Source organism: Uranotaenia lowii, chromosome 3, assembly GCF_029784155.1.
Source record: "Uranotaenia lowii strain MFRU-FL chromosome 3, ASM2978415v1, whole genome shotgun sequence".
In the NCBI taxonomy this organism is placed as follows: domain Eukaryota; kingdom Metazoa; phylum Arthropoda; class Insecta; order Diptera; family Culicidae; genus Uranotaenia; species Uranotaenia lowii.
The window spans coordinates 284154104-284177683 of NC_073693.1; the positions used below are offsets into that span (position 1 = coordinate 284154104).

A 23580-nucleotide genomic window follows, 5' to 3' on the forward strand; every position below is an offset into this window, starting at 1 on the left:
CTGATTTTTCAACGATCCACCAGAAGGTCAAATCACAACAAACAATCAGCAGCAACAGCCTTATAAATCTGCACTTCTTTAGCCAATCCCGTTCTTTTTAATTCCTAAGCCAATTCCGTGTTCCACCGGAAGGCCAAATCAAAGCAAACATTAACTAAAGCTTGCCTTAAAAATCTGCGCTCCCTAAGCAAATTACGTATTTTTCCACCGAAAGGCCAAATCATAACAAACAATCAGCAGCAGCTGCCTTAAAAACTTGCGCTTCGCAAGCCAATCCGTCTTTTTCCAGAGGCCGAATCAGAAACAATTTTGTACGTAGCAGCATTCTTTTAAATCTGTGCTCCCTGTGCCAATCCGTCATTCTACCGGAGGCCGAAAAAAAAACTTTTTTTTTCTAGCAGCGGCCTTCAAAATCTGTGAAAAAAAAAACATTTTTCTTAGACGCAGTCTTGAAAATCTGCGCTCGCTGTCCTTATTCTATCTACCACGCTATTGTCGTGATTTGACAACTCTTATGAATCTCAATTCAGAGATTCACTCAGACACGTTTGTCACTCACAAGAATAGATCAATGACTGACTTTGTTTTGTTTGTTTTGCCTAGTGTTGCCAAAATAACAAACGTTGCCATAGAGTTGTTTTTGACATTTCTTACGCACACTTGCAGAGCGCGTACAGATGAGACGGGACAATTAACCTCAAAAACTCTCGGTACAAAAAACGGGCAGCCGGTCAACGAACATGGTCGTTTTTGAGGTTAATTGTCCCAAAACTGAAAAGTGTTGGTGAAACAACCAGAAAAATATCACGAACACTATCAGCGGCAAATAGGACTATAGAAATTTATTTTATTTTATTTATCTTAAGTGCTGCCGAATACAACTACAGGCCCTTTTCGTTTTTGGCAACACGCTCGAGAATTTTTGTTACCAAAATCAAAAATCGAATCGTATGCTATCTAACAGATTCGCTATATTAACGCTATTTCAATATTTAATCTACAATTCCAAAAGATTTGTTCAACCATTGAAAAGTGTGAAAACTGCAAAAGCTTTTATTTCAAAGTAGTCGAAGATTCCTTTGAATTCAGCTACAGTATTTGAAAGACCCAAATACTAGTATTTCACTAGCTACTTGCTAGCATCCTCAGTGGGTTATCGACTGAAGAAAGTGTATCATATCCCTCCCTTAAATTGTCCAAGCTAGGTAGCTCTGAATTATTTGTAGGTAAAAAGAACCTTCGAATGCTCGGCAAATGTGCCGTTGTCAGTTTCTTGGGCCTACCTACCCTTTTCTGGGTGTTGTCAGGTAGATTATTATTGTTACCCGCCCTATTTTGGGCGTTGTCAGGTAAATTATATTTCTTCCTACCTAAGAACTTGAACAGCCAACTATGACCTGGTCCGTTGTCTCCGTTCAACAGTTTAGCTGAATTTTGATTGAAAATTTCAATACTTTCCGCTACATCTAACTTCAGCGAATTACTGTTCAACGATCGAAGTAAAGAAACATTTTCTTGATCGATCAAATGGCCTGTTTCACAGATGTGTAATGCTACTGAAGATCTAGGATTCTGTGAAGGGAGAACTTTTTTCTTCGAATCTGATTTGGCAATTGCCAAATGTTCTTCGAATCTCTCTATTAACTTCCTTTTTGTTTGTCCAATGTATACCTTATCACAGTCAGAACAACTGATCTTGTACACACCGGATCTATGCAAAAGTTCCACCGGATCTTTTGTTGATCCTAAAATGGATTTCAATTGATTATTGGAACTACTAAAAACCAATTCAATATCAAATTTTGTTAACTTGGATCGTAATTCAAGAGCATTGAAGCTATTAAATTCCATCGATCTCCGTTGAAACTCGTTTTGAATTGGAGTTAAAGTAGTGAAGGATTTTCTCTGAAGAATTTTTTGTTTTTTGTTGATGATGGCTTGAATAGAACTGGATTGGTATCCATTCTTATTAGCCGTTTGGAAGATATATTGAAGTTCCTTTTCTTCCCCTTCTTTTGAGAGAGGAATCGAATTCATTCTGTGGATCATATGATGGAAAGCGGCCATCTTATGTCCTAATGAATGATTAGAGGTGCTCGGGATAACCCTCATAGTATTGGTTGGTTTCCTGTAAATCTCAAAATTGAAAAGATTATCTTCTCTCTTTATGAGAACGTCCAGGAAAGGGATTTTCTTACCCTCTTCCACTTCACAAGTGAACTTGATATTCTTATGTAAACCATTTATGGCTGTCAGGAGTTCCTCAAGAAAATCTTTGTTTACTACACAGAAAATATCGTCGACGTATCTCCACCATTTTTCGGGTAGTAAATCCTGTTTTTCAAGAGTTTCCTCCAAGTGAGCCATAAACAGTTCACAAAGAAACGGAGACAACGGGTTTCCCATTGGAGCCCCTTTTGTCTGTCTATAGAACAGATCCCTAAACTTGAAATATGTCTGTCCCATACACAAGTCAACAAGTTTCTTGTAGTTTCGCACTTTGAGTCTCCAAGCGCTGCCACTATGTTGTTGAAGCAACCAATCCTCTAACAGATTAGAAGCTTCTTTAACTGGGACGCTTGGAAATAGTGCTGAAACATCAAAAGAAACCATGATATCATCCTCCTCTATGTTGCCTGAGGCTTGAAGTCTCTTGACAAATTCCAAAGTGTTGGTTACCGATCTAGTTCTAAAAGGTTTTGGCATCCTTTTGAACTCTTCTAGTAACCATTTTGCCACTTTTTCTGTGGGTGCGTTTACACCTGAAATTATCTCCCTCATTTCATTCCCCGGTTTGTGAATCTTAGGTAAACCTTTGATTCTGGGGACGATAGGGGCTGATACTTTCAATGCGATCGGCGCAAACCCCAGAATGGGCCCACACTCTTTTAGTGTTTTTTCTACTTCCTTCACCATTTCTGGCAAAGGATCCTCTCTGCGAATTCGATAGGGGCCCTCATCGATCTTACTTTGAATTAACTGATTGTAATCAGTTTTATCCAAAATAACTACTGAGTTACCCTTATCCGCTTTCACAAAAAACACCGGTTTCTTTTTGAGCTCTTTCACCACATCAAGCTCATCCTTATTCGAGTGTCCTTTGATACCTTTCCTCAAGACTTCTGCTACTTCAGCCCTCGCACAGTCCTTTTGGGTTGAGGACAACTTGCTAGACCTAATAGCTGTCTCGACGTCCAGGACTACCTGGTCCATTCGCGGTTTCCTATGTACCGCATAGTTCAGCCCTTTGTTCAGTAGGCTCATTTGTTTATCCGTGAATTGTTCCGAAGAGCGATTCACAACAAACCCGTCCAAATCGACAACACTTGGTATTTCCCTCGATTTGACCGGTTGCCTCACCTTCAAGAGCTTCAACTTTTTGTCAAGCGTCAACTTTTTTCTTCTCGCCTCACACTCTTCAGCTACTTTCACTTTCATCAAAAAAGAAGGAAACTCTGCTTCGTATTGTTTCGCTAATTTAAGATGAAGTGCGTAACACTCCAGAGTTTTAGAATTCAACTGGGCATACATCTTTTGGATGCTGTCCCTGATGAACTCACACTGTAACTTTTTCACTAACTTATTTGGCACTTGAACACTCACTTTTATTTTATGGCTAACAGGAGTTAACCCAAAACGTAAACATTCCTTAAGAAAAGAAATGCTTTTCTGCAACCCCGCGATACACTTTTTCAATCTAATAAATTTGTTTGGTTCACTAGGCGTGGATGCCATTGTCACTAATAATCAAAGGTTTGAAGAACCTCTTAGCTGAATGAAACTATTATTTCAAAGTAGTCGAAGATTCCTTTGAATTCAGCTACAGTATTTGAAAGACCCAAATACTAGTATTTCACTAGCTACTTGCTAGCATCCTCAGTGGGTTATCGACTGAAGAAAGTGTATCATATCCCTCCCTTAAATTGTCCAAGCTAGGTAGCTCTGAATTATTTGTAGGTAAAAAGAACCTTCGAATGCTCGGCAAATGTGCCGTTGTCAGTTTCTTGGGCCTACCTACCCTTTTCTGGGTGTTGTCAGGTAGATTATTATTGTTACCCGCCCTATTTTGGGCGTTGTCAGGTAAATTATATTTCTTCCTACCTAAGAACTTGAACAGCCAACTATGACCTGGTCCGTTGTCTCCGTTCAACAGTTTAGCTGAATTTTGATTGAAAATTTCAATACTTTCCGCTACATCTAACTTCAGCGAATTACTGTTCAACGATCGAAGTAAAGAAACATTTTCTTGATCGATCAAATGGCCTGTTTCACAGATGTGTAATGCTACTGAAGATCTAGGATTCTGTGAAGGGAGAACTTTTTTCTTCGAATCTGATTTGGCAATTGCCAAATGTTCTTCGAATCTCTCTATTAACTTCCTTTTTGTTTGTCCAATGTATACCTTATCACAGTCAGAACAACTGATCTTGTACACACCGGATCTATGCAAAAGTTCCACCGGATCTTTTGTTGATCCTAAAATGGATTTCAATTGATTATTGGAACTACTAAAAACCAATTCAATATCAAATTTTGTTAACTTGGATCGTAATTCAAGAGCATTGAAGCTATTAAATTCCATCGATCTCCGTTGAAACTCGTTTTGAATTGGAGTTAAAGTAGTGAAGGATTTTCTCTGAAGAATTTTTTGTTTTTTGTTGATGATGGCTTGAATAGAACTGGATTGGTATCCATTCTTATTAGCCGTTTGGAAGATATATTGAAGTTCCTTTTCTTCCCCTTCTTTTGAGAGAGGAATCGAATTCATTCTGTGGATCATATGATGGAAAGCGGCCATCTTATGTCCTAATGAATGATTAGAGGTGCTCGGGATAACCCTCATAGTATTGGTTGGTTTCCTGTAAATCTCAAAATTGAAAAGATTATCTTCTCTCTTTATGAGAACGTCCAGGAAAGGGATTTTCTTACCCTCTTCCACTTCACAAGTGAACTTGATATTCTTATGTAAACCATTTATGGCTGTCAGGAGTTCCTCAAGAAAATCTTTGTTTACTACACAGAAAATATCGTCGACGTATCTCCACCATTTTTCGGGTAGTAAATCCTGTTTTTCAAGAGTTTCCTCCAAGTGAGCCATAAACAGTTCACAAAGAAACGGAGACAACGGGTTTCCCATTGGAGCCCCTTTTGTCTGTCTATAGAACAGATCCCTAAACTTGAAATATGTCTGTCCCATACACAAGTCAACAAGTTTCTTGTAGTTTCGCACTTTGAGTCTCCAAGCGCTGCCACTATGTTGTTGAAGCAACCAATCCTCTAACAGATTAGAAGCTTCTTTAACTGGGACGCTTGGAAATAGTGCTGAAACATCAAAAGAAACCATGATATCATCCTCCTCTATGTTGCCTGAGGCTTGAAGTCTCTTGACAAATTCCAAAGTGTTGGTTACCGATCTAGTTCTAAAAGGTTTTGGCATCCTTTTGAACTCTTCTAGTAACCATTTTGCCACTTTTTCTGTGGGTGCGTTTACACCTGAAATTATCTCCCTCATTTCATTCCCCGGTTTGTGAATCTTAGGTAAACCTTTGATTCTGGGGACGATAGGGGCTGATACTTTCAATGCGATCGGCGCAAACCCCAGAATGGACCCACACTCTTTTAGTGTTTTTTCTACTTCCTTCACCATTTCTGGCAAAGGATCCTCTCTGCGAATTCGATAGGGGCCCTCATCGATCTTACTTTGAATTAACTGATTGTAATCAGTTTTATCCAAAATAACTACTGAGTTACCCTTATCCGCTTTCACAAAAAACACCGGTTTCTTTTTGAGCTCTTTCACCACATCAAGCTCATCCTTATTCGAGTGTCCTTTGATACCTTTCCTCAAGACTTCTGCTACTTCAGCCCTCGCACAGTCCTTTTGGGTTGAGGACAACTTGCTAGACCTAATAGCTGTCTCGACGTCCAGGACTACCTGGTCCATTCGCGGTTTCCTATGTACCGCATAGTTCAGCCCTTTGTTCAGTAGGCTCATTTGTTTATCCGTGAATTGTTCCGAAGAGCGATTCACAACAAACCCGTCCAAATCGACAACACTTGGTATTTCCCTCGATTTGACCGGTTGCCTCACCTTCAAGAGCTTCAACTTTTTGTCAAGCGTCAACTTTTTTCTTCTCGCCTCACACTCTTCAGCTACTTTCACTTTCATCAAAAAAGAAGGAAACTCTGCTTCGTATTGTTTCGCTAATTTAAGATGAAGTGCGTAACACTCCAGAGTTTTAGAATTCAACTGGGCATACATCTTTTGGATGCTGTCCCTGATGAACTCACACTGTAACTTTTTCACTAACTTATTTGGCACTTGAACACTCACTTTTATTTTATGGCTAACAGGAGTTAACCCAAAACGTAAACATTCCTTAAGAAAATGTTCTAAGTCCTTTGTTCTGACTGTGATAAGGTATACATTGGACAAACAAAAAGGAAGTTAATAGAGAGATTCGAAGAACATTTGGCAATTGCCAAATCAGATTCGAAGAAAAAAGTTCTCCCTTCACAGAATCCTAGATCTTCAGTAGCATTACACATCTGTGAAACAGGCCATTTGATCGATCAAGAAAATGTTTCTTTACTTCGATCGTTGAACAGTAATTCGCTGAAGTTAGATGTAGCGGAAAGTATTGAAATTTTCAATCAAAATTCAGCTAAACTGTTGAACGGAGACAACGGACCAGGTCATAGTTGGCTGTTCAAGTTCTTAGGTAGGAAGAAATATAATTTACCTGACAACGCCCAAAATAGGGCGGGTAACAATAATAATCTACCTGACAACACCCAGAAAAGGGTAGGTAGGCCCAAGAAACTGACAACGGCACATTTGCCGAGCATTCGAAGGTTCTTTTTACCTACAAATAATTCAGAGCTACCTAGCTTGGACAATTTAAGGGAGGGATATGATACACTTTCTTCAGTCGATAACCCACTGAGGATGCTAGCAAGTAGCTAGTGAAATACTAGTATTTGGGTCTTTCAAATACTGTAGCTGAATTCAAAGGAATCTTCGACTACTTTGAAATAATAGTTTCATTCAGCTAAGAGGTTCTTCAAACCTTTGATTATTAGTGACAATGGCATCCACGCCTAGTGAACCAAACAAATTTATTAGATTGAAAAAGTGTATCGCGGGGTTGCAGAAAAGCATTTCTTTTCTTAAGGAATGTTTACGTTTTGGGTTAACTCCTGTTAGCCATAAAATAAAAGTGAGTGTTCAAGTGCCAAATAAGTTAGTGAAAAAGTTACAGTGTGAGTTCATCAGGGACAGCATCCAAAAGATGTATGCCCAGTTGAATTCTAAAACTCTGGAGTGTTACGCACTTCATCTTAAATTAGCGAAACAATACGAAGCAGAGTTTCCTTCTTTTTTGATGAAAGTGAAAGTAGCTGAAGAGTGTGAGGCGAGAAGAAAAAAGTTGACGCTTGACAAAAAGTTGAAGCTCTTGAAGGTGAGGCAACCGGTCAAATCGAGGGAAATACCAAGTGTTGTCGATTTGGACGGGTTTGTTGTGAATCGCTCTTCGGAACAATTCACGGATAAACAAATGAGCCTACTGAACAAAGGGCTGAACTATGCGGTACATAGGAAACCGCGAATGGACCAGGTAGTCCTGGACGTCGAGACAGCTATTAGGTCTAGCAAGTTGTCCTCAACCCAAAAGGACTGTGCGAGGGCTGAAGTAGCAGAAGTCTTGAGGAAAGGTATCAAAGGACACTCGAATAAGGATGAGCTTGATGTGGTGAAAGAGCTCAAAAAGAAACCGGTGTTTTTTGTGAAAGCGGATAAGGGTAACTCAGTAGTTATTTTGGATAAAACTGATTACAATCAGTTAATTCAAAGTAAGATCGATGAGGGCCCCTATCGAATTCGCAGAGAGGATCCTTTGCCAGAAATGGTGAAGGAAGTAGAAAAAACACTAAAAGAGTGTGGGCCCATTCTGGGGTTTGCGCCGATCGCATTGAAAGTATCAGCCCCTATCGTCCCCAGAATCAAAGGTTTACCTAAGATTCACAAACCGGGGAATGAAATGAGGGAGATAATTTCAGGTGTAAACGCACCCACAGAAAAAGTGGCAAAATGGTTACTAGAAGAGTTCAAAAGGATGCCAAAACCTTTTAGAACTAGATCGGTAACCAACACTTTGGAATTTGTCAAGAGACTTCAAGCCTCAGGCAACATAGAGGAGGATGATATCATGGTTTCTTTTGATGTTTCAGCACTATTTCCAAGCGTCCCAGTTAAAGAAGCTTCTAATCTGTTAGAGGATTGGTTGCTTCAACAACATAGTGGCAGCGCTTGGAGACTCAAAGTGCGAAACTACAAGAAACTTGTTGACTTGTGTATGGGACAGACATATTTCAAGTTTAGGGATCTGTTCTATAGACAGACAAAAGGGGCTCCAATGGGAAACCCGTTGTCTCCGTTTCTTTGTGAACTGTTTATGGCTCACTTGGAGGAAACTCTTGAAAAACAGGATTTACTACCCGAAAAATGGTGGAGATACGTCGACGATATTTTCTGTGTAGTAAACAAAGATTTTCTTGAGGAACTCCTGACAGCCATAAATGGTTTACATAAGAATATCAAGTTCACTTGTGAAGTGGAAGAGGGTAAGAAAATCCCTTTCCTGGACGTTCTCATAAAGAGAGAAGATAATCTTTTCAATTTTGAGATTTACAGGAAACCAACCAATACTATGAGGGTTATCCCGAGCACCTCTAATCATTCATTAGGACATAAGATGGCCGCTTTCCATCATATGATCCACAGAATGAATTCGATTCCTCTCTCAAAAGAAGGGGAAGAAAAGGAACTTCAATATATCTTCCAAACGGCTAATAAGAATGGATACCAATCCAGTTCTATTCAAGCCATCATCAACAAAAAACAAAAAATTCTTCAGAGAAAATCCTTCACTACTTTAACTCCAATTCAAAACGAGTTTCAACGGAGATCGATGGAATTTAATAGCTTCAATGCTCTTGAATTACGATCCAAGTTAACAAAATTTGATATTGAATTGGTTTTTAGTAGTTCCAATAATCAATTGAAATCCATTTTAGGATCAACAAAAGATCCGGTGGAACTTTTGCATAGATCCGGTGTGTACAAGATCAGTTGTTCTGACTGTGATAAGGTATACATTGGACAAACAAAAAGGAAGTTAATAGAGAGATTCGAAGAACATTTGGCAATTGCCAAATCAGATTCGAAGAAAAAAGTTCTCCCTTCACAGAATCCTAGATCTTCAGTAGCATTACACATCTGTGAAACAGGCCATTTGATCGATCAAGAAAATGTTTCTTTACTTCGATCGTTGAACAGTAATTCGCTGAAGTTAGATGTAGCGGAAAGTATTGAAATTTTCAATCAAAATTCAGCTAAACTGTTGAACGGAGACAACGGACCAGGTCATAGTTGGCTGTTCAAGTTCTTAGGTAGGAAGAAATATAATTTACCTGACAACGCCCAAAATAGGGCGGGTAACAATAATAATCTACCTGACAACACCCAGAAAAGGGTAGGTAGGCCCAAGAAACTGACAACGGCACATTTGCCGAGCATTCGAAGGTTCTTTTTACCTACAAATAATTCAGAGCTACCTAGCTTGGACAATTTAAGGGAGGGATATGATACACTTTCTTCAGTCGATAACCCACTGAGGATGCTAGCAAGTAGCTAGTGAAATACTAGTATTTGGGTCTTTCAAATACTGTAGCTGAATTCAAAGGAATCTTCGACTACTTTGAAATAATAGTTTCATTCAGCTAAGAGGTTCTTCAAACCTTTGATTATTAGTGCAAAAGCTTCTTCTCGGGAAACTGCTTTTTGATGGAAAGAAAATACATCGCGAATGCTTATCATCGCTACAATAATAATAAGTTAAAACTTCTGAGGATATTCATATTATAATTCTTAGATTTTTTTTAAAATCACGCTAACGCTTATTCTAGATACTGATTATAATACTGAATGTAAGAAATGTTTTTTTTTAAATTAGTTTTTTGTTCCTGAAAAATAGTAGGAGCAGGATTTTTTTTTTATGTTCAACTATGACACTTCATTCACTTCGCACCACTCGGCGAAGAAGGTCGTGTTTCTTTCCGCAGTGATAATAAGTGATTAAATTCTTAGTTTGATTGATATCAGTTCTAGTTATCGTTTAAATTGTTACCACACATATTCGGACCTACGTGCCGCTACCTGGTAACGAAAAAGGTGTTTTTCCTCAAGTGAAATTTGGGGCTTTTTTCCTCGCGGCCAAGTGAAATCGGGTGTGCATTGTTTTGAAACCATCAGCAGCACACATTGTTTGCTTTTGTTCGAGGGAGACCAACAAAGCCACGACTCCGGCTACCGTCGGTCGGTGCTTCAGCTGAGTATTGCGGTTACTGGGAAAATTTCTAATCGCGCGACGGTAGCCTTCCGTGCGGTAGGCTAGCCGGAGCAGTAAACACAGTTAAAAAAATCAGTCTTACTCACTAATTTCATTGAAAAGTTAAGAAGTAAATTCTTGAATCAATCTTCAAATCATTATTTTGCAAGAGAGGACAAAACATGAAGTCATCGGAATGAAACATTATTATTCTCAGTATTCATGGAGATTGAATTAATTACGAGCGTTAAATTCCCAGACAAAACAAAAAACAATCTACATTATTGAAACACATTTTTCCATAGCCCAGAATTAACGAATTTGGCATGACGAAGATTTTTGATGCGATAAATGCGTCTTTGATACTTTATATGCAAGGAATATTTAAAAAAGGTAGTGCCAAAGCAGCCCTGCTCTAGTATTGGTACAGGCTGAGACGTCACAATCACGCAAAATTTGTTAATTTACTAAGAAACTTATCTTTTTCGTTGATAATTCGAAGAATCTGCTGAAAACTTTCCACTTTGATAACATGTTATTGTAGAAGGATTCTTGCTCTTCAAGATCGGTACAAAAAAAGTTGCATTTTTCGAAAAAAAATTCTATAAATAGACCATCGAAGTTAGAAAAAATGGTGCATTTTCTCCATTGAAATTTGCAAAACTTTAAAATTATTTCAAAGTCTTATATGAAAATGTTCAAATCAGAACAGTTTAAGCTCCTCATTGCATTAGAGTGACCAAAACACATATTTTTATACAAAACAACAATCAGTTATTGGCATTTCAGTGAACTGATTCAACAATCGTTTATTGATGTTAATTGTTTCATATAAGAATTGAACATGGTAAACCAGTTGAATTAAAATCATGACAATCAGTTGAACACCCAATATCTACTAGCTTGACCTTTTAAAACCTGATTTTTTCTTCATTTTTGCACGTTTTATCTTAAAGGCGACGTTGCATTCATTAATAAAATAAGAAAAAAAAACATAATGCAATCTTAAACGGACCAAAACACTTCATAACATAGTGAAATAGAGGCCTTTCAACATAATCGAAATGAAATTGTAATTCATTTTCGTTCTAAAATGTGTTTTCTTTGAAATTCCTACCATTCTCATATAAATTTTCGATACAATCGTTTTTGTGACGTCACAAAAAAATCCAATATGGCTCTCGGCACTACCTTATTTAAATAATCCTTGCTTTATATGCTGGTCGAATTCAATTATATTGTCGTAAAATGTAACAAATCGTATATGAGAAGTTAAAAAAGGAGTTGTGTACGGTGAATAATATATTATAGGAAATAATACCATTCGCATCGCAAAAAATTGGACTGCGCACTCATAACTGCAAAATTTGTGCAATCTGTCGAATCAGTATAAAATTTGACGGTTTTCTACACGCTAATCGCTTTTCAGTTTAACTTTATACGGATAACTCCGACTGCAAAACATAGCACGAAATCCAACATTCAATGAATGATCGCTACCGTGTCGTCGAACTCTAAACTTATTTAAACAACTACAGGTTTTCATTTTTTTTTCGTGAATTTGTCCGCTGATTGACCCCATCGCAAACAGGTTTTTTTTTATTATTCATTTTTCCATGATTTTGACCACTGATTGACCAAGCTCAAGGCAAACACAATTTTTTGTTTTATAATCAATAGATAATCCGATAATAATATTTGGTATACATGTTTGTTTGACTACTTTTCATTAAAACATCTTTCAATGTTTTCCGTTTGTTCATCCGATTTAATTTCAGTCGATAAATAATCCATATGTAGAACAATGCTCGTTTTTTTCTTGAATACTGTAATTTTTTTTACAGTGGTACCCTACGGGAGCCCAAATCAGCTATCGCAGAAATAGAAAAAAAGAGTGGATCAGCAATACAAACAAAAGGATCGATTGCAAACTGGTACAGGGTTACCAGTAGGCTAAGTATCGAATTTTTTTTTGGTTTTAGTTATCTACATATTATTTATCGGTTTTCTTGTTTTGCTTATTTATATCATAGTTGTAACCGTTTTTTTTTTTTAAGTAAATTGTTTTTTTTAGTTAAGTAGTTTTAAAGGTTTTGTTCTCCACTCTCGCCCGGTATGTCGGAATGTAACCGACATCGGATGACGACGGCGAGGACGATGAGCATCCCCCATTTCGGGAAGAAATCCCTTCCAAGGAGTATATTTCGAATGATGAACCCCCTAATATCCCCCTCCAACCGATGTACATCTCAGATACGGAAGATTCCCTGTCCCCCGCTGTTGAATCAATTCAGCATCCCAATAGCTCAAAACCGTTCGTATTCGGTAACCTCCGCTCTTCCTCAACAAATAAAAGTTTAAAGATACCAGAAACTACGCCTCGCCGTCGGGTTTATCAGAATGAATCGACGGGACCTTGGGTAGTCTATTTCAGGTTCAAATCGAAACCTCTAAATATCATTTCAATTTCCCGAGACCTCGACCGATCGTACTCTTCCGTAGTCAGCTACCAGCCGATGAGTCGGAACAAAATGCGCGTTGTTGTTGGTAGCTTGAAGGAAGCAAACGCCATTGCTTGTGACGAGAGGTTTACGATCGAGTACCGCGTTTACGTTCCCGCTCGTGACGTGGAAATCGACGGAGTGGTAACCGAAGAGGGTTTGACCGTCGATGACCTAATGGAATCAGGAGTTGGCCGATTTAAGGATCCTGCTCTTCCAACGGTCAAGGTGTTGGACGCGCGTCAACTAAAATCAGCATCAGGCGAGGGGGAAAAACGGAAGTTTTCCCTGTCGAATTCTTTTCGGGTTACCTTTTCCGGCACTGCACTTCCTGATTACGTTGCGATCGGGAAGGCTCGTCTACCTGTGAGACTTTATGTGCCTTCGGTCATGTTCTGCCAGAAGTGCAAGCAGTTGGATCATACGGCCGCCTACTGCTGCAATCAGGCACGTTGCTCTAAGTGCGGGGAGAAGCATGAGGAAGCTTCGTGTACAATACAAGCAGCAAGCAGGTGTTTGTATTGCACTGGTGAAGCATCTCATGCTCTCTCGGCGTGTCCGAAAAAAAATCAAGACTTCTCTGAAAAATCGTGTAAAAATGTCCTATAGAGACATGGTTCTGAAGTCTTTGCCAATCGTCTCAGAGAACCAGTTTGACCTTCTAAGCGAGAATGAGTCCGAAGGGGAGGATCCATGTGAAGGAACATCAACTGGGCCATTTTAAAAAAAATAATGTTTCACAGGCTCCAAAAAGGAAACGCATTACTAAAACACAAACCGGATTAGCTGCCAGCAAAATTAAAATTAAAAGAAATCCTCAAAGTGGAAATAGTAATTCTAGCCCTCCTATTCAGAGTCCTCCGGGTTTTAATCCGTCCCCGAAGGACTTCCCTCCACTTTCTGGGAAGTCAAAACCCCACACTCAGAAATAAATAAAATATCAAACAGTTATATTTTAGGTATTTTCACATATCTCCCTCTTTACGCACACGGATATTTCTCATGGTGTAATTACTGGGATATTTCTCACTGGGAAATATTTCTGCGATTAAAATTTATGCATTGAGAAATGTTATGGAACGACATCTGGTGGTCAGAAATAAAAGTTTGAGCCGTAACGTAAAGGCAAACGCTTAAAGCAGAAATAAACAGAAAAACCAAACGAAAATCGTTTGATTTTCGTCCATGTTCTATGGTCAATGTGCATAATTGACCATAGCATAGAAACATGTGCATTTCGCTGGTAATATTACTTGCTGCAATTGAGTCCATCCTTTTTAAATATGATTCAGATAAATATTTAAAGAGAATGGAATCTGCATGCAGTCAAGTTGAAAGGCTTTTAGCAACTGAAGAATCTAGCATGTGCTCATACCCGTTTAGTTGGGACTCAAACGCACAAAGCGTTTGTTTGAACAAAATAATATATAATTTCTCGGTTATTAAATTTTATGCATTGGATCATTACACGCCAAGAAATTATTCGGATGCATAAATTTAAATATCTGAAATTGTTATTTTTTAATATTTCTGGATATTATTGTCAGAGAAATATCGGAGTTATTGAAATATAATAATTTTCATATTTTTTTCATTTCTGAGTGCAGGCTTTCCTTCAGAATTCAGGCCCATCAGTAGCTAACAGGAATGCAACAATTCCCAGAGAAACTGCATCTGATCCATCGTCGAATGGTTTTCCCAGCTTTTCGACGGATGGTAAGATTAAATTCTCGGAAATTGTTGCGTTCATCCTGGACTTTTTCAGTGTACCAGCAGGATGGAGGACTATGATAAATATGTTTGTACCCCTTTTGAGAGAATTCTTGAAAAAGAAAGCTCTCACTATGACCCTCATCGCAGAAGCAATTTCTTTCGATGGATAATTCATCCAATGAGGGGAGAGAAATTGTTTCTGTATTGCAATGGAACTGCAGAAGTATTTTACCAAAATTAGACCCATTTAAAATATTGGTACACAATTTGAATTGTGATGTGTTCGCCTTATGCGAAACTTTGCTCTCTCCAAACGTAGATTTCACCTTCCACAGCCACAACATAATTCGCCTGGATCGTGATGGTCAAAGAGGGGGTGGCGTTCTTCTGGGGATCAAGAAATGCCACTCGTTCTATCGTATTCCACTACAACCATCTCCGGGTATTGAAGTCGTTAGTTGCCAAGCTAGAATAAAAGGTCAAAACCTTTGTCTAGCCTCGGTTTATATTCCGCCATCTTCAAGCGTTAGCCGGAACCAATTGGCGAATATTATTTCACTTCTTCCAGAACCCCGGCTTGTTCTAGGAGATTTTAACTCCCATGGCGTGGGCTGGGGTAGCTCACGTGATGATGAACGTGCTAACATTATTTATGAGCTGTGCGACGACTTCAACATGACTGTCTTAAACAATGGGGAAGTGACTCGAATTAATGGATCCCAATCACAGCATAGTATTTTAGACCTTTCTCTAGCTTCTTCCTCTCTGAGCTTGGATTGTATGTGGAAGGTAATCCAAGACCCTCAGGGAAGCGATCATTTACCTATCCATATTTCTATCGCCAGTGGTCGTAGTCCACCCGAAGAAATCAATATTCCTTATGACCTCACAAGGAATATAGATTGGAAAAAGTATGCATCGGATGTCATTGAAGCCATCGACTCAACAGACGAACTGTCTCCGGAGGCAGAGTACAGTTTTATTTCTGGAACAATTGTGGACTATGCAATCGGAGCACAGGTCAGACGGAATGAAAGCTCGACGATACAGAAACGGCCTCCCACTCCGTGGTGGGATGGAGATTGCTCACGCGCGCGAGGTGAAAAGTGCAAGGCGTTTGTTGAGTTTCGCAGAACCGGATTGCCAGAGAAGTTCCAACGTTACTTGGCCTTGGAACGCAAGTTCAAGAACTTGATCAGGGGCAAGAAACGGGGGTACTGGCGGCGATTCGTGGATGGGTTATCTCGAGAAACGTCTTTGCACACGCTTTGGAGAACGGCACGAAACATGCGAAATCACACTCCGTCGAACGAAACTGAAGAAAGTTCAAGTCGATGGCTGATACAGTTCGCGAAAAAGGTCTGCCCGGACGCAGCACCAGCTCAGAAACACTATCGGGATACAGAGAATAGTTCCGAAACGGAGGATCAATTCTCGATGGTCGAACTTTCACTTGCGCTCTGGTCTTGCAACAATTCAGCTCCCGGACTGGACAGAATCAAATTCAACTTGTTGAAGAATCTGCCAGATACCGCTAAGAAACGCTTGTTGAATCTATTCAATAAGTGTTTAGAGATGAACATTGTTCCGCATGACTGGAGACAAGTGAAAGTCATCGCCATCCAAAAACCGGGAAAACCAGTTTCTGATTACAACTCGTATAGGCCGATTGCAATGCTCTCGTGTCTCCGGAAATTGCTCGAAAAAATGATTCTCTTTCGGCTGGATAAATGGGTTGAATCAAACAATCTGTTGTCAAGTACACAATTTGGATTCCGTAGAGGCAAGGGTACGAACGACTGTCTAGCATTACTTTCATCAGACATTCAATTGGCGTTTGCCCAAAAAGAGCAGATGGGGGCAGTATTTCTGGACATCAAAGGGGCATTCGATTCGGTGTCCATAGAAGTGCTATCTAGTAATCTTAACTCTTGCGGGCTTTCACCAATTTTGAACAATTTTCTATACAACCTGTTGTCTGAAAAAATCATGCATTTTAGCCATAGAGAAACCAAAGTTGAACGAATTAGTTACATGGGTCTACCCCAAGGCTCATGTTTAAGCCCCCTGCTATACAACTTTTATGTCCGAGAAATCGATGCTTGTATGGCACAAAATTGCACGCTAAGACAGCTTGCGGATGACTGTGTTGTTCATTTCACAGGTAAAACAGACACTCAAATAAAACCTCCGCTACAAGAAACTCTAAATAATTTATCACATTGGGCCAGGAATCTAGGCATCGAGTTTTCGCCTAGTAAAACCGAGTTAGTAGTTTTTTCAAGGAAGCATTCCCCTCCTCAAATAGAGCTCCTTATGATGGGTAGAACTCTAACTCAATCTCTTAGTTTTAAATATTTGGGTGTCTGGTTCGACTCTAAATGCCTCTGGGGAAAACATATTAGGTACTTGACTCAAAAATGCCAAAAGAGAATCAATTTTCTTCGAACGATTACTGGAACCTGGTGGGGTGCTCATCCACAGGACCTTATCAGGTTATACCAAACAACGATACTGTCGGTCATAGAATACGGAAGCTTTTGCTTTGGGTCCGCCGCGCAAACCCACTTGATTAAACTAGAACGAATGCAGTATCGTTGTTTGCGTATTGCCATGGGTTGTATGCAATCGACACATACGATGGGTCTTGAAGTACTGGCGGGAGTCATGCCGTTGAAAAATCGGTTCTACGATTTAACGCTACGTTTCCTAATTCGAAGTGAAACTATGAATCCTTTGGTGATAGAAAATTTGGAAAGGCTTATGCATATTAATCCGCAAGTAAAATATGTAGATAATTATAAAACTTTTAGTCAATTATAAATAAATCCTTCTTTATTAAATTCGGACACGAGTCACTTTTACCCGATTAGCAGTTACTTGATAAAATTCGATCTGTCCATGACCGCTGACATCCGTGGAATTCCAGATCACGTCCGACCCAATATCATTCCTTCAATCTTTGCTTCAAAAGTACGTGAAATTGATCCTATAAAAATGTTCTTTACTGATGGTTCTAGAATCGACAACGCGACTGGCTTCGCAGTGTATAATGAGGGCTTTGAAGCTTCGTTCAAGCTTCGAGAGCCATGCTCCGTTTACACTGCTGAGCTAGCCGCTATTTACTGCACCTTGGAACACATTCGCACACTGCCCGTAGACCACTATTTCATCTACTCGGATAGTCTCAGCTCCGTTGAGGCGATTCGATCGATGAAACTGATGAAGCGCTCTTCCCATTTCTTGCTGGAAATTTCTGGGATATTGGGCGCTCTGATCGAAAATTTGTATAGAATTACATACCTTAGCTTGGATCCCGTCTCATTGTCTTATACAAGGCAATGAGAAGGCGGACTCATTGGCTAAGGTGGGCGCGTTACAAGGTGAAATCTTTGAGAGGATAATAACTTACAATGAATACTTTTCAATACCTCGCACTTTAGCGATTAGCGCTTGGCAGTCTAGCTGGGATAATGGCACAAAGGGACGTTGGCTCCATACGATTATCCCTAAGGTTCCGACGAAGGCATGGTTTAAGCATTTTAACTTGAGTCGCGACTTCATTCGCGTGATTTCTCGGCTCATGTCAAATCACTGCTGGCTTGACGCGCACTTGTTTCGTATTAATCTCGCTGCAACCAATGTTTGCGTTTGTGGGGATGGCTACCATGACATCGAGCATGTTGTATGAACGTGTGAAAGGTATGGTCAAACGAGGGCTTGGCTACTGGATACCCTTAGGGCCCGAGGTAGACTACCTGGTGTTCCAATTCGAGACATTTTGGCAAACTTAGATTTTGGATATTTATTCCCAATTTACAAATATCTCAAGCTGTCTGACTTGGTCGTTTAGTCCGCTTATCCACGTAAACTCTCCCCTTGTGTGTTCTTCATTTAATGTCTGTTTTGTTTATTTACTAGTACCACCTCTCATCCAACGGGTTCGACACATTCCTGAAGGCTGGCCAGAAGATCGGAAACTGATACCAAACTGTAGCTTCCAAAACCACAGCTACAGGAGGCCACCACCGGACCCTAATGGAAAACTGATATTGGAGAATAACCCCTATAAATCCCTTCCTTTTCCCTTGTTTAGTTTTTTTTTAACTGTTGAGTCGCCGCGACTATTACGGCCCCCTTCCCTACTAACCTAGTGAAACGAATACACTCGGCACATTGAAACTTTGTTAAAGTAAAAGGCCTTTAATAAACTAGTTTTAAATTAAAAAAAAAAAACTATGACACTTCACCTTGTGGCATTCTTGAAAGGATGTATTCTACAAAATCGATTGCCAAGAAGAGCTCATCGACAACTTTACTCAAATTTCCTCTAAAATATGTTTAAAATTTAAATTACAAAAAAAAATGTTTAAAATTCTTCGACTCTTGACTGAGAAGTTTTACTTTCTTTTTTTATATTAATTTAAGAATTCATAACTCCAATTATTTAGAAGAGATTTATCACCGTAAATTATGTTTGTTGATTGATTTATCGGCCTTATCAGTGAAAAGTGGTGTCCTTTTTAGCAAGAACATCTTTAGAATTTCAAAATTTATAGACGGTTGGAAAGTTTAAAGAAATGAAAGATGGTGAAAATCAGCGGGTAGAATTTTATTTAGCAGCATTATCATCACATAAAGGGTGATACGGTCGAAATTTGGTCAATACCAACTTGACGAATTTCTTTCAATTTTGCATTTAAAAAAACTGGACACCCCTCATTTTGAAGGTGTGTGTGTAGAATGTTGCTCCTATTTAGATTTTGGAATTCACTCTTCAGTTGTCAAAATGCCGTCCAAGGAAGAAGAGCAGCGTATCAAAATTTTGCTCGCGCATCGCGAAAATCCGAGCTACTCGCACGCAAAGCTGGCAAAATCGCTAAAACTTGTCAAATCAACCGTTACAAATGTAATTAAAGTGTTTGGGGAACGTTTGTCGACAGCCAGGAAGGCTGGATCGGTGGGAAATCGAAAACCGGAAGCCGCTGAGACGACAAAGAGAGTTGCCGGTAGTTTCAAGCGAAACCCTAAACTCTTTCTCCGAGATGCCGCAAATAAGCTGGGTGTATCGTCTACAACCGTGCATCGAGCCAAAAAACGAGCCGTACTATCGACTTACAAGAAGGTAGTGACTCCAAATCGCGATGATAAACAAAATACGACGGCCAAAGCGCGATCCCGGTGGCTGTACACGACGATGCTGACGAAGTTTGACTGCGTGGTAATGGACGACAAAACCTACGTCAAAGCCGACTACAAGCAGCTTCCGGGACAGGAGTTTTATACGGCAAAAGGAAGGGGAAAGGAAGAAGATATTTTCAAGCACATGCAACTGTCAAAGTTCGCGCAGAAGTATCTGGTTTGGCAAGCCATCTTTACCTGTGATTTGAAAAGCAGCATTTTCATAGCTTCCGGGACTGTCAACCAAGAAATTCACGTGAAAGAGTGTTTGAATAAACGTCTCCTGCCTTTCCTGAAGAAATACGGATGTTCCGTACTGTTTTGGCCGGATTTGGCATCTTGCTACTACGGTAAAAAGGCCATAGAGTGGTACACCGCCAACAACATGCAGGTGGTTCCCATGGACAAACACTCTCTCAACACGCCAGAGCTCCGCCCAATTGAGAAATACTGGGCTATTGTCAAGCGGAACCTAAAGAAGACCAAAAAACTGCTAAGGACGAGCAGCAGTTCAAGGCAAACTGGCTTTCTGCGGTGAAGAAGGTGGACAAGGTGGCTGTACAAAATCTGATGGCAGGGGTTAAGCGTAAGGCCCGGCAATTCGGATTTGGAAAAGCGGAAGCCTAACTGAATATTTTTCCTGAATTTTATACTAATTAAACTTGAAAAAGAAATTTAATTTGAATTTTTAAATAAACGATTTCACCGATTTACACTCGTTTTCCCTTGACTTGTTCGGCACGGGCCAACTACCTACTATGAAGTGGTAGATACAGATAGAGTTGCATCTACCACCGCGCATTAGTAGGCCAAGCGTGGTTCGTCCCGCAAGCGGAAACTTGCAGTGCTAACGAACAAAAAAGATGGTGTGATCGCTCAGATAAGAACGGATCTATCGATGTGTAGCCATCTCAGTTTGTTATCGCCGCCTTCGTTACAATCGGGGTTACTCCAATTAGACAAATGTATCTTTTTGTGGAAAAGTGAAAGTTCAAACGGGAACACCCTCATATTTACCATTTATGGAACGCAATCGAGTCCTACGTCGCTTTTTGGGTAGGAAACGAACAAGCTTGAAAGAGTAGCATCCTGTTTCGGCTGAATCCGAAGAAGTTTTATTCGTTTCATTCACTTTATAATGTAGCAAACAGGAAACCTCAGCACAGCTTTTCATCTTTCCAACGATTTTTTTCTTCCTTTTCTCGTTGAAGCTCAGCATCAGCATCAATAAGAATCGTTGTTGGGGTGAAGGCGCAGAGCAGCGAGCGATTGGGAAACAGGAACGATTCGGCCGCATCAGGAAATCAAAAGGCGATCATAAAAATTATAATATCACCGTGAGCTTGGGTCCCGGAAATGCCCCGCACCACAACCAGAAGAGTGATTGCCACTTGTTGGTTTTGTTTTTGGTTTAGGTGCCCAGGTTAGGGTCCTCTCAAAGCTTGCTCGATTTTGGAAAGGAAGTGCCCCTATACGGATATCGAAGAGCCAAACACTGTTGAACTGCTTTCCTTTTGCTCAATTAAGACAGCGAAGTTGAGATTCAGAAGTCAGACTCAGATTAAGGGGTTGCCTTTAAGTAACGTGACACTTTTGAAAGACACCTCTAGGCGTCGAGTTATCTCTGGTATCTGGATTGCTTTTGAACACAATTTTAAGATGACTCGTAGATTATGGACGAACCCTCCCTAAGATTCTCCGAACTGATGCCAGTTAAAATGGATGATTAAAACTGAAAAACAGAACATAAATATATTTGGTGGTGGGATGCTTCTTCCTTTGAGGTTCGCACACGCAGCATCCTCCTGGGCTGGTCGATGATGTCGAACGCAGCCGCGCGTCACAAGGAACGCTCAGGTCTCCGATCTTCGGTTCTCCACCGCCGAGTTGAGTGAGCATGTTAATTTAATTAAGCAGCCGCGCATAAAACCACCATCCAAATCAGGCGTGAACGGGAGCTTGGTATCGTAGGCTATTGGTAGGAAGGAAAAAGAGATTCAGTTCAGTTAAGTTTCCAGGATGCTGATGAGAGAATTGTAGGATTGGAGTAGTTGAACACAAACCGAGCTGCGATATTGTTATGTGTATATCATTATTATTACTGAACAGAAAAAAACCCATTAAAAAGCTGTACCTTGTAAACGGCGATCGAATTCGGTCGGCCCTTCGAAGTAACAGGAGTTTTTGTGCATTTAATGACTTTTGATTAACATCCTACTGAATTGACTGTGGCCAGCCGACGACTGCACACTTCTCCTTGGTTAATCAACTGAATCATTACACATGTGCTGTCGTTTAGTTAGACCGGCATCCATCCATATGAAACTTAGCCGTCAGAGAGAGAGCAATGAACTTTCGCCCCATCATCAATGACTGACGGATGGACGGACGAGGAACCCCTTTTTTCCCATCACTCGCATTTTTGTTCCTTCGACTTGTCCAGCATAAGAACTAGAAGAAGGGAGCAAAAACATAGATACAATCTTTGCATCAACAGTAACTAGTGTCGAGTTGTTGTTCTAGTCATCTAATGATTCTAGTATGATGGGTGGACTCTAACCTCTGGTCCAGCTTCTCCGGTTATTATTATGTTCTTGATCGTGGGCTGTTTTACACCAGAACGTACTTACAGTCTGAAGGAGCTTAGATTAATCATAGACATAGCATACATAGAAAACAACATATTACTGGCACCCTCGCACATACATACATATATGTATATGTATGCTGAGATCGGTGGAAAGTGGGTCGGATATAATTGCCCTTCTTCTGCTGGCAATAGGTTGAGTCGGACACGGATTAGAATCTTAATCGAAATAAAATGCCTTTAGTAGGTATGACTTAGAGCGATCCATCCTTTGGCAGTTCTGCTGATTTCTGTTTTAGAACAGGACCGTTCCATTTTTTTTTCTTCTTTAACGTCATGAATGTCAATGGGTCAAATTAGCCGACCATTGTAAATTGTACTGTTATATGAAAAATTAAAGCAAGACCCGATCTCGAGAGGGGTCACGTGTAAGGTTTGCATGGGATTTTGAGATAATTTTCTTCGAGAGGAGCAAGAAGAGTAAATGGTCCAATGTTTGGGATTCTGGGGGCACAACTTCCAAATAAAAGCTAAGGGTGTAAGATACCGTAATCCGGGTCACTTTTTTTCAATATTTTTCGTTTATTTTTTTCTGTGAAGGGGAAAGTGGCATGTTTCATATTTTAAAAACCAGTACTGGACTCCTATGAACGTAAAACATGGTTGCAGAAATTTATAAGACTACTTTAAATTTGATTTAAAAATCGATTGCGTCTCTGTTTTGAATTTGATGCCTTGGGGTTACATTGATCAGTCTTTATTTTGACGGTTCTACGAGTTTTCTTGATCATAAAGGATACAAAACATCTTCATAATACTTACAAATGCCGGTTTATCAATTTAACCTTGCTTTTTAACGTTTTCTTTTAAAAACATTTATAATCGAAAAAAAGAATTATTATGGTGCATACATCTAGGGGCAAAAATTAAAATAGTTGAGCTACAAAATACAAATGCAATTTTACCTTCACACATTCCTCTAGGCCCTCCCACTGTTTCCACTTTAATTTTTTCTTCAAAGTTGACCATTGGATAGGGTTCCTATCCATTTGTCCAATACGGGCTAACTCTTGGAAAATGTCCTTATTTTTTAAATATAAAAAATTTAACACTAAATGACAATAAAGATAGCACTATAACTAAACGTCCTCAAAGAAAAAAAAAACAGTTATTTCACATTCAACAACCCGTTTGCTTCTAAATCCTT

General features: G+C 39.7%; 1 protein-coding gene across 1 annotated transcript in view; it reads right to left on the bottom strand.

Moving 5' to 3' along the window:
* LOC129753519 (uncharacterized) overlaps positions 1 to 6262 on the bottom strand; it is a 17628-nt gene extending 11366 nt beyond the window's left edge. Inside the window, exons 1-2 of the mRNA XM_055749342.1 lie at positions 4930 to 6262; positions 2905 to 3245 (exon numbers count right to left, since the gene is read on the bottom strand). Coding sequence (XP_055605317.1) covers positions 2905 to 3245; positions 4930 to 6262 — 1674 coding nt within the window. The remainder of the gene's footprint in view (positions 1 to 2904; positions 3246 to 4929) is intronic.
* Between the last annotated feature and the right edge of the window lie 17318 nt (positions 6263 to 23580).